Source organism: Myotis lucifugus, unplaced genomic scaffold (genome assembly GCF_000147115.1).
Source record: "Myotis lucifugus unplaced genomic scaffold, Myoluc2.0 scaffold_542, whole genome shotgun sequence".
In the NCBI taxonomy this organism is placed as follows: Eukaryota; Metazoa; Chordata; class Mammalia; order Chiroptera; family Vespertilionidae; genus Myotis; species Myotis lucifugus.
This window is the reverse complement of record NW_005871590.1, coordinates 365,708-377,749: the sequence shown is the minus strand read 5'-3', so window position 1 is coordinate 377,749 and position 12,042 is coordinate 365,708. Positions and strand designations below refer to the sequence as shown.

Below are 12,042 nucleotides of genomic sequence, written 5' to 3'. Positions count from 1 at the left end.
ACCGTCCTGGGCCGAGGACCGTTCAGCGAGGCCGCCCCGTGGCCTGGCCCTGGCTCCCATCACGACACACTTTCTCCCCGTCACCGTGGCCCTTCCTCCAGGCTTTCGACTTAAGACTCTGATGAATTACACTGACTATCTGGTCTAAGACCTCAAAAAGGACATTTCTATTGTAGAAAGACTTCGTCTTTTCTTAAAATATATTTTTACTAGAGGCCCAGTGCACGAAATTCATTCAGGGTCGGGGGGCCGCGGGGGGTTTTTCTCAGCCTGACCTGCACCCTCTCCAATACGGGATCCCTCAGGGTATGTCCTACTGACGGCTTAGGTCCAGTCCATGTGGTTCTCTGCTGTCTGCAGTGCCGCTTGGCCGCTCCTGGGTTGCCGCGGCAACGTCCAAGTAGGCCCTGCTCTCAGCGGCCGCCCCCAGGACTGGAGGACTCCAGCGGGGCTGAGAGGACTGGGCGCCACCATCTTGTGGCTATGGGTGTCACCATCTTTGTGGTGGAGTGACAGTGAATTTGCATATTACTCTTTTATTAGGATTCTTTTCCGAGAGAAAAGGAGAGGGAGAGAGAGAAATATCACTGATGACAGAGAATGATGGATCGGCTGCCTCCTGCATGCCCCACACTGGGGATGGAGCCCACAACCCGGGCATGTGTCATGACCTGGAATCAAACCATGACTCTCCTGGTTCCTAGTTACATGCTCAACCACTGAGCCACATTTTAAAAATATATTTCCATTATTATTATTAAATCTGTATTGTTCAGATTATTACATTTGTTCCTCTTTTTCCCCCCATAACTCCCCTCCACCCAGTTCCCACCCCACCCTCTGCCCTCACTCCCCACCCACTGTCCTCATCCATAGGTGCACAATTTTTGTCCAGTCTCTTCCCGCATCCTCCACACCCCTTTCCCCCCCAAGAATAGTCAGTCCATTCCCTTTCTATGCCCCTGATTCTATTATAATCACCAGTTCATTCTGTTCATCAGATTTTTTATTCACTTGATTTTTAGATTCAATTGTTGATAGATGTGTATTTGTTGTTCATAATTTGTATCTTTACCTTTTTCTTCTTCTTCCTCTTCTTAAAGGATACCTTTCAGCATTTCATATAATACTGGTTTGGTGGTGATGAACTCCTTTAGCTTTTTCTTATCTGTGAAGCTCTTTATCTGACCTTCAATTCTGAATGATAGCTTTGCTGGATAAAATAATCTTGGTTGTAGGTTCTTGGCATTCATCACTTTGAATATTTCTTGCCACTCCCTTCTGGCCTGCAAAGTTTCTGTTGAGAAATCAGCTGACATTCGTATGGGTACTCCCTTGTAGGTAACTGACTTTCTTTCTCTTGCTGCTTTTAAGAGTCTCTCTTTGTCTTTTGCTCTTGGCATTTTAATTATGATGTGTCTTGGTGTGGTCCTCTTTGGATTCCTTTTGTTTGGGGTTCTCTGCGCTTCCTGGACCTGTAAGTCTATTTCTTTCACCAGGTAGGGGAAGTTTTCTGTCATCATTTCTTCAAATAGGTTTTCAATATCTTGCTCTCTCTCTTCTTCTGGCACCCCTATAATTCGGATGTTGGTACACTTGAAGCTGTCCCAGAGGCTCCTTACACTATCTTCGTATTTTTGGATTCTTTTTTCATTTTGCTTTTCCGGTTGGGTGTTTTTTGCTTCTTCGTATTTCAAATCTTTGACTTGATTCTTGCGCTCCTCTGGTCTGCTGTTGGGAGTCTGTATAATATTCTTTATTTCAGTCAGTGTATGCTTAATTTCTAGTTGGTCCTTTATCACAACATTGAGGGTCTCACTAGATTTCTTGAGGATCTCACTACATTCATCAGCGGTCTCACCATTCTTTTCGAAGGTCTTACTAAATTTATCGGCGGCTTCTAGACAGTTCTTGAAAAACCTTAAAAGTGTGCTTTTGAACTCTATATCCAGCAGTTTGCTTTCCTCCATTTCTGTCATTTGTGTCCTGTTTCTTTGTCTACGCATTTTTTTATGCTTCCTTGTGTTGATAAAGTGGTTTTCTGTGCTAAGGGTCCTCTAGGGCCCAGTGGTTCAGCCTCCCCAATTACCTGAGGAGGACACTCTTGGTGCTCCCCCTTGTGGTCTTTGTGCACAGTCTTGTTGTAGTTAAGCCTTGATTGTTGTAAGTAACACTGGGAGGGGTTGACCTCCAGGCCAATTGGCTGTGAGAATCAGCAGTGTCTGCAGTGGGAGAACTTTTGTCCTGGAGCTCTAGGGAGGTGCTAATCTAGCCTCTGCCTGAGGCTATCCAGCAAATGCCACCGTGGAAAGGCTTGGGCAGGGCGGGTCCCAAGGGATCAACAGGGAGGGTGGAACAAGCAGTTATGGCTGCTCTCAGTCCTGCCTTCAGAGGCCCTGCTTCTCAGTGTCCCAGCAATTACTGCAAGTACCTCCGAGAGAAAGCTGCCCTCGAGTTCCGACCTATGCCAGACAGTCCCGCTTCTCCCGTATGAGTCTAGGTCAGGGGTGGGCAAACTTTTTGACTCGAGGGCCACAATGGGTTCTTAAACTGGACCGGAGGGCCGGAACAAAAGCATGGATGGAGTGTTTGTGTGAACTAATATAAATTCAAAGTAAACATCATTACATAAAAGGGTAGGGTCTTTTTTTTTTTAGTTTTATTCATTTCAAACGGGCCGGATCCGGCCCGCGGGCCGTAGTTTGCCCATGGCTGGTCTAGGTCCCCAGAGACTCGCCCAGAACTGGAGCTCAGAGCCTGAGACTCCCTCCCGATTGAAAAAGACAACCGCGCCCTCAGCCGCCAGCCCACTCTGCGTGCGCCTCTGTACCTTAGTATTTTACTTTTGCACCGCACCTCCTCTGAGTCTAGCTATGCTTTTCTCTTTCCTTCTAGTTGCAGAATTTCCACTCAGCCAGCCTTCCTGTGGTTCCGGGTGATGTCCGTTCCGTCTTTTAGTTGTATTTTTGAAGTCGTTGTGCGAGGCAGCAAACTCCAGTGTTTACCTATGCCACCATTTTGGTTTTTTTTCGAGCCACATTTTTTTGAAACCTGCTCTTCACTTAACATTGGGAACTTCCCTCCCTCCACCAATTATTTTTCAGCATAAGGTTGAATTTCTGTGTAATAGTCCACTGTAAGGACACAATGGTTTACTGACTGTGTTCTCTACATGGGGTTATGGGATGATTTCACTTGTCCCGTGGTACCTCAGGTATGAAGTCCATTTGGTGTGTTCCTGTGCGCATCCTTGCACATCCCCACTTGCTGGAATAAGTTTCTTCTCACAGGAACTAAGCAGAGGTTCCTGCGGAACTTGACTCCCACATAAAATTTGGTCCTAAGTGTGGGCCGGTGGACCCCCCACCCCCATGTGCCTCTTTGGCAGCCTCATTCCTCAGAGCAGCCCCATCTGACAAGCTCCCCCTTAGCCGGCTAGCTTCTCCCAGTCAGTAGTGACCTCCATCTTCTACTCCATCTTGCTCACAATATCCTGGTTGTATTGTAAATCAGCGAGATAGATAGGAGACGCCTTAATGAGCCAATTAATTAGGAGTCTTTATTCGCGCAGACCCAGAGGGCGATGTTTCCCAAATCCCTGAGCAAACACAAGGAGGAAGTTCTCTCTATACCTTTCTGAGCGCTTTGTCTGCAGATTTCACAGAGAGATCTCTGTAGGTTATTGTTACAAACAGTTTGTGACCTTGAATACATAATGAACTAATACTTGGCATAAGAATATGGAGATTAATGTTAATATCAGTATTAGCCTGTTACGTCAGATGGCGAGCTTGCAAGGTCAGACACCTAAGTTTTTTTTATCTTTTTCTATTATTCAAACTAAAAGTTATTTTACAGAATAAGGGACTATCTAAAAATAACAGAGGTGACCTACAGAATAAGAGACTGTCTAAGAGTAACAGAGTAGTTCAAACAGCAGTTTCAAACAGCAGCTTTCCAAAGGAGAAATGACTATGCTTCACCGTCACCGGAGGTGCAGCTGGAAGGTCATTGCCTGCAGCTCAAGGGGCCTCCCTAACGTGGTGACTATCACTGGGCTTTGATAGCAACCTTGCCCGTGCGGGGCCACTGCTACTGACGCCTATGTGATGTGTTGTCATTGCTGTTTGTTTGTTTATTTATTTGAATCCTCACTCGAGGTATTTTTCCATTGATTTTTTAGGGAGAGTGGAAGAGAGAGGCAAAGACAGAGAGAAACATTGATGTGAGAGAAATACATCAACTGGTTGCCTCCTGCAAGAGCCCCGACCAGGGCCCGGGTTGGGGTGGAGCCTACAACCAAGGTACATGCCCTTGACCAGAATCGAACCCGGGACCCTTCGGTCCGCAGGCCGACGCTCTATGCATAGGCACACCGGCTGGTGTCATTGCTGTTTGCACGGTCATTTCTTCCGGGTGGTGTGGGAGAGACCATTTCTAGGGGACGGGAGAGGGAGGGGTTAGGACACCCGGATGCTGTCAAGCAGACCTTGATGACTCCATGGTCTGAGCCCAGCCCACCCAGGAAGCAGGTAGGGAGGGTGCCTGATGAGAAACAGAGAAAGCCTGGTGGTCAGTGAGGATTGGATACTGCTGTGTGTTCCGCACCCGGCAACAGAACCCTGCTGGTCAGGACAATGGGGGTGGAATGTGGCTGTGGACTGGAGGCTGAGGAGAGGGCTGGGAGTCGTGTGCCAGGCCCTTGTGTGGCTGAGGCCCGTGTGGCCGGTCCCGCATAGCCAGGAGCCGGCCGGAGGACGCCCAGAGGAGCCGGAGGACGCCCAGAGGAGCCGGAGGACGCCCAGAGGAGCCGTGTGTGTGTCGGCAGCGCTGCCTGACCTGCTAGTCGCCCTTCCCAGACACCCACTCCCTCAAAGACACATCCCTGGTCAGTGGGGCCCAGCCCGTTTGTTTTATTTTGTGGTGGTAAAGTGGGTATAACTAAACAATTATCATGTCACTGTCAGGGTCGCCAAACGAGGAACATACAAGGCCGAAAGGGGTGAGGGATCATGAATGTATTGGGTCACCTGGAGACCAGATGGGCTGAGCCCCAGATGGCACCATCCCTAGCGACAGGCAGTCAGAGGGTTAAAGGACTCTAGTCTTTAAGGGTCCGTGTCCTGGGAAGGTCCAGATGAGAAAGATAATGGTCTTACCAGTGGATGTGGTCTTACCAGTGGGATGTGGTCTAAGCAGGAGGGAAGGCCTGTTGTGAAGTGGCCTAAAGTTGTGAAGTGGCCTAAAGGGCAGGTCCCAGGGGAGGGGTAGCAATCCAATGATTTGATGAGACCTATCAGTCACCTTTTTAAGCGTACAGTGCAGTGTCACTAGGGACCTTCACAATGTTGTGCTACCATCACCACCATCATCTCCAGAACTTTTTCACCTCCACAAAGGGAAACTGTGCCATTGACCACTACACCCCAACTGCTCCCCAGCCCCTGGCACCCTTGGTTGCTTTCTTTTGCTGAGTGTGGCTGCTCTAGGGACCACATAGAGGTGAAATGGTGCATGTTTGTCTTTGTGTAGCTGGCTCGTTTCACTCAGTAGAATGTCTTCAAGGATGGATGATACCCCATGGTATGGGCGGCCCACATGCTGACTGTGCACTCACCCACGATGAACATTGGGGTGTTTCCACCTCTTGGCTGTGGTGAATAACGCTGCTATGAACATGGGGATGCAACTATCTGCTTGCGCCCCTCCTTTACCCTTGGTCAGGGTATTAATCCAGAGCTGGCATTGCTGAATCTTGGGAGCATGCAAAGATATATATTTTTATTGATTTCAGAGAGGAAGGGAGAGAGAGATAGAAACCTCAATGGTGAGAGAGAATCATGGATCTGCTGCCTCCTGCACACCCCACACTGGGGATCAAGCCCACACCGGGTCGTGTACCCTGACCGGGAACGGAAACCCTGATCTGGTTCATAGGTCGATGCTCAACCACACCGGCTGGGCTGTAGCCCATCTTAATTGTGTCTTTCACAAATGTCCAGAAGTAGAACTGCCTGTTTGAAAGTTTGTACATATTTTGATTGACTTTAGAGACAGAGAGAGAGGGCGAGAGAGAAACATCGATTTGCTGTTCCACTGACTGATGCATTCATTGGTTGATTCTTGTATGTGCCCTGAGCAGGGATTGAGGCCGGCAACCTTGGCCTATTGGGAAGACGCTCTAACCTAGCGGTTCTCAACCTGTGGGTCGCAACCCCTTTGGCGGTCGAACGACCCTTTCACAGGGGTCGCCTAAGACCATCCTGCATATCAGATATTTACATGACAATTCATAACAGTAGCAACATGACAGTTATGAAGTAGCAACGACAATAATTTTATGGTTGGGTCACAACATAAGGAACTGTATTTAAAGGGCCAGAAGGTTGAGAACCACTGGCCCTTTAAATACAGATGAGAGTCTAACCACTTAGCAAACCCTGCCAGGGTGAAAGTCTGTATATTTGAAGGCTTTCAATAAATGTTGCCCAAGGACCCTTTGCCAGCAGAGCATGGGGGTCAAGTGTCTCCATTCTGGAATATGGCATCTCCCTCTCCAATATAGCCCCGCTTACCCCTGGGGGGCGGTTCCAGGCCGTGGGTCCCACCTTATAACGCCCTCTATTGGTTTGCAGATCCCCTGGATACACGGCCATGGCCTTTTTTGTCCACCCCAATTGCCAGGCAGCGAGTTTCGTCTTCAACACTCTGGGATGGATCTTATCCATGACCTGCATGGGCCTGGCCGAGTGGCGGGTGTGGTACATGGAGAGCATCTCTGACCCCTCCCGGGGGCTGGCCTGCATTGGGATGTGGAAGCTCTGCACTTACCAGCACAACAGCCTCCACAGCAGAAAAATAGGGTGTCACCGCTACACCTACAGTGACACCTACTTGCCGCTCGATATCCGCATCGCTCAGAACCTGCTGCTGGCCGCCAGCCTCCTCGGGCTCCTGGGGAAAGTGCTCATGGTCACGGGCCTGCTGAGAGTGTACGCGGGGCAGCCTCAGAAGGACACCACCTGCAATCTGTTCTTCGCTTCCGGAGTCCTGAGCGTCGTAGCGGGTGCATTTATCCTCATTGCTGTGATCTGGAACCACCACTCCGTGATGAATGAAGAGGGCATACACTTCCCGCCATCCTTCCACATTCCCTTCAGGCCGGACCGGCAGGAGACGGGCAGCGCCGTGCCCCTGGCAGTTCTGGCTGCCTTCCTCATGCTGTTGAGTGGGCTGCTTACCATCTCTTTCCAGCTGCCCCCCAACATCCACGTGTACCCCGAAGTCTCGCAAGTGTGAAATTCCCGGTTGCATAGCTTTGGGAATCCATGAGACCCGCTTATGGGGGTGAAGTGTTATCAGGATGCTCTATGAAATAGTTCCAAGGCAAAGTTCATTCTGAGCAGAAAGTGGCCATTGGCTTCTATGTCCAAATTGGGCTCATTGGTTAAGGAACTTTCATTAAAAAAAATTCCAAAATACCCCACTGTATACCTGTCTTACTGAATCTGGATTTTAATTATTATTGGGTAAGTAATCAATGCTGGACACCTACTGTGTGGAAATGAGAGTTGCTGGGATTCTCACGGCTCCCTCTCAAACGCCCACTAAAAACAACCGGCCTGACCTTCCATGGCATGGCCCTAACACCTCTCCGCCACATGCAGGTCCCCACATGAGCAAGAGCAGAACAGCGGAAGGAATCTCCCTTCCACTATCAGACTCAACAGTTACCGTGAAGTGGCCATATTCGCTTTGTCTCTCCTTCCTTCCCTTCTTTTCATCTATTATTCTTTCTCCAAAGAAGTTAAACGCAAACACCAGACTTCACGTTCCTTCAGCCCTATGCACTTCAAAATTATTCTCTAAAAAAAGGACATTTCCACCCTAACCTGTTTGGCTCAGTGGATAGAGTGCTGGCCTGCGGACTGAATGGTCCCAGGTTCGATTCCCACCAAGGGCATGTACCTTGGTTTCGGGCACATCCCCAGTAGGGAGGTGTGCAGGAGGCAGCTGATCGATGTTTCTCCTTCATTGATGTTTCGAACTCTCTATCCCTCTCCCTTCCTCTCTGTAAAAAAAATCAATTATATATATATATATATATATATATTTAAAAAAGGACATTTCCTTGCATAACCATAGTATATCTTTAAAGTTAACAACTATTTCTTTTTTAAAATAAATCTTTATTGTTTAGATTATTACAGTTGTTCCTCTTTTTTCTCCCTATAGCTCCCCTCTACCCAGTTCCCACCTTACCCAATGCCCTTACCACCCCCCCCATTGCCTTCATCCATAGGTGTTCAATTTTTGTCCAGTCTCTTCCTGCACCCCCCACACACCCTTTCCCCTGAGAATTATCAGTCCACCCCCTTTCTTATGCTCCTGATTCTATTACATTCACCAGTTTATTCTGTTCATCAGATTTTTTATTCACTTGATTTTTAGATTCACTTGTTGATATATATGCATTTGTTGTCACTTTGTTGTTCATAACTTTTATCTTTACCTTTTTCTTCTTCCTCTTCTTAAAGAATACCCTTCAGCATTTCATATAATCCTGGTTTGGTGGTGATGAACTCCTTTAGCTTTTTCTTATCTGTGAAGCTCTTTATCTGACCTTCAATTCTAAATGATAGCTTTGCTGGGTAGAGTAATCTTGGTTGTAGGTACTTGCTATTCATCACTTTGAATATTTCTTGCCACCCCCTTCTGGCCTGCATAGTTTCTGTTGAGAAATTGGCTGACAGTCGTATGGGTACTCCCTTGTAGGTAACTAACTGTTTTTCTCTTGCTGCTTTTAATATTCTCTCTTGCCTTTTACCCTTGGCATTTTAATTATGATGTGTCTTGGTATGGTCCTCTTTGGATTCCTTTTGTTTGGGGTTCTCTGCACTCCTGGACTTGTAAGTCTATTTCTTTCACCAGGTAGGGGAAGTTTTCTGTCATCATTTCTTCAAATAGGTTTTCAATTATCTTGCTCTCTCTCTTCTTGTGGTACCCTCATAATTCGGATGTTTGTATGCTTGAGGTTGTCCCAGAGGTTCCTTACACTGTCTTCATATGTTTGGATTCTTTTTTTTTTTTCTTTTTCGGTTGGGTGTTTTTTGCTTCTTTGTATTTCAAATCTTTGATTGATTCTTGGGATCCTCTCGTCTGCTGTTGGATCTCTGTATATTATTCTTTATTTCAGGTAATGTATGCTTAATTTCTAATTGGTCCTTTTTCATATCCTTGAATGTCTCACTAAATTTATCGGAGGTTTCTAGAAGATTCTTAAGTAACCTTATAACCATGGTTTTGAACTCTATATCCAGTATTTTGCTTTCCTCCATTTCTTTCATTTGTGACATGTTTGTCTCCGCATTTTGGCTGCTTCCCTGTGTTGATAGAGTGGCTTTGTGTCCTATAGGGCCCAGTGGCTCAGCCTCCCTAATTACCTGAAGTGGACAATTTTGGTGTACCCCTTTGTGGGCTGTGTGCACTGTCTTGTTGTAGTTAACTTTGATTGCTGTTGGTATCACTGGGAGGAATTGACCTCCAGGTCAATTAGCTGTAAGGACCAGTTGTGTCTACAGTGGGAAAACTTCTGTGCTGGAGACACCCTTATGGGGCAGGACTTGCTTCAGTGGGGCTTTGGTGCTCATTGAGTCTGCCCCCTGAGTGTGTCTCTCATGGATCTGAAGAGTTGTAACCTGGTGTGGTCTCACTCTGACCACTGTGTACACTGGCTCTTGGGTCTCCAAGGAGGTGCAAAGTCAACCACTGCCTGAGGCCACCCACCAGGAGCTACAGAGAGATCTGCAGATTCCTCCTCTTTGTCTGGGGTTTGGAGGTGCCCAGATGAGGCCCAGCTATGAAGCAATGCAGGCTGCTGTTGAGCCTTAGGCCTTCTTTTGGAAGTTCTGGGGCTCTCTGACCTAGCTGCAGTTTGTTATGTTTTAGATTGCAAAAGGCAAGGCCTTTTATATGCAAAAACTTCTGCATACAGCTTGGGTGGGATTGTAAATTGGCTGGGGCAGTGTCTCAGGGAATCACCTGGGTGGAGCAAACAGCACTGGTTCCCTGTCAGCCCTGCCCTGGAGAATTCCCTGGGTCTGTGTGTCCTGAGGCTCAGTCCAGGAAGAATGATCACTGCGAGCACCTCTGAGAGAAAGCCGTCCTCGTGTTCCGGCCCAATGCCAGACAGTCCAGTTTCTCCGCTTATGAGTCTGGGTCCCAGAGTCTCGCCCGGAACTAGAGTTCAGAGCAGTCCGGAGCTTGTAGCTCCCTCCCGATTGAAAAAGACAGCAGTGTACCCGGTTGCCAGCCCGTTTCGTGCACCTCCATACCTCCGTACCTCCGCTCTTCCGCCCCTCCACACCTCCTACCAGTCTCAATGCACTTTTCTCTTTCCTTCTAGTTGTTGAACTTCCACTCAGCCAGCCTTACCGTGGTTCTGGATGATATTTGTTTTATCTTTTAGTTGTAGTTTTGATGTGGTTGTTCGAGGCAGCAAGTTCAGGTGTTTACTTATGCCGTTATCTTGGTTCCTCCCCAACTATTTCTTATGAACATCAAAGAAGTATCAGATTTTTAAATGCTTCAAAAGTAATTCTACACTTTTATTTATTTCTTCATTTTTGCATAAGGTGTTCACTCTGCCTCTTAAGTTTTAATTATTTTTTTAAGAGAGGGGAGCTCTTTTTTTAAAAAAAATTTTCATTGATTTCAGAGCAGAATGAAGAGGGAGAGATAGAAACATCAATGACGAGAGACAATCATCGATTGGCTGCCTCTTACACATCCCCACTGGGATAAAGCCCCCAGTCAGGAATAAAACCGTGGTGGATGCCCAATCACTGAACCACGCCGGCTATGCTGAAATGAGCTTCTTCTCAAAGAGTATTTAAGTCTCTGAGCGGACAGTGTTTAAAAAAAATCCCCCCCCCCCCCGTGCATACCTCTATCAGCTATTTAAATACGTGTCCAAAGTCATTGCCTGTGGACCCTAGAATGTTTAATGGAACCTTTGCCTCTGGGCTTTGAATCCCATCTGTGGGCCATGAAGTCTTCCCTCTTCCCTCTGACGGAGCGAGTGTACAGTGGTGGAAGCCTTCTGTAGGAAATGTCCCTTCGCTGCCTGCCATGATTTGCACACCATCCTTAGAACTGGGAGGAAGTCACAGCCTCTGCATTGAGTTAGAGACCCTGGCTCCCTTCCCAGGGGTTTGAAAGGGGCCTCTGCCTCCCCTGGGACGTTCAGGGCTGGCCTTGGGCCGAGTCTGACCCATTCTCCATGCAGGTCTGGGATGGCTGGGAAATGGCTCCTAGGGAAACAGCTGTAGTCGGTCTCATTTTTTACAAAAGTACATATTCATTGATTTTACAGAGAGGAAGGGAGAGGGATAGAGAGTTAGAAACATCTATGAGAGAGAAACACTGATCAGCTGCCTCCTGCACGCTCCCTACTAGGGATGGAGCCCGCAACCAAGGTACATGCCCTTGACCAGAATCAAACCCGGGACCCTTCGCTCCATGGGGCGACGCTCTACCCACTGAGCCCGGTTTGAAAGAGGATGTGTGTTATTTAAGTGAGTCAACCCTCTGGTTATTTGAAGAAAGAAGCTCTTGGGAGACATGCTTCTGATGAGGACCCTGATACTGGAACCCGATACCCTGCGGAGGGCGGCGCCCCCGCCTCCTGCTGGTCACTCGGGGGAATGACAGAACCGCTGGGGCTGAGGAAAGAGGTCTCTTGACCCCTCTTGGCCTTCACTGTCAACAGAGAGCAAGCAGACAGGTCATGAGGTTCAGACACAGAAGGTGAGGCGGCCACCAGGCGGGGTCTGCTCTGGGACAGCGGGGAAAGGAGTTCCAAGCCCCTGTCAAGGGCTCTTTGGAATGACTGTTTAAGGGATGCACTTTATTATTTATTCACAGGAATAAGGCAAGGGAACGTGTCCTGTGCATTTCCACGGGTGCAGCACCGCGAGGGCCCCTGAGGGCGGTGGCATTTCTCTCCTTCTTCTCCTCCCTGGGAATCCTCCAAGGTGCCCA

At 48.0% G+C, this 12,042-nt stretch overlaps 1 protein-coding gene across 1 annotated transcript; it reads left to right on the top strand.

Moving 5' to 3' along the window:
• The first annotated feature begins 4,268 nt into the window (after positions 1–4,268).
• On the top strand, positions 4,269–7,443 carry LOC106694619 (claudin-34-like). Its single transcript, XM_014446493.2, has 2 exons — positions 4,269–4,888; positions 6,636–7,443. Exon 2 carries the CDS (start codon positions 6,655–6,657, stop codon positions 7,297–7,299), a length of 645 nt encoding a protein of 214 aa, XP_014301979.1. The 5' UTR covers positions 4,269–4,888; positions 6,636–6,654; the 3' UTR covers positions 7,300–7,443.
• The last annotated feature ends 4,599 nt before the right edge of the window (positions 7,444–12,042 follow it).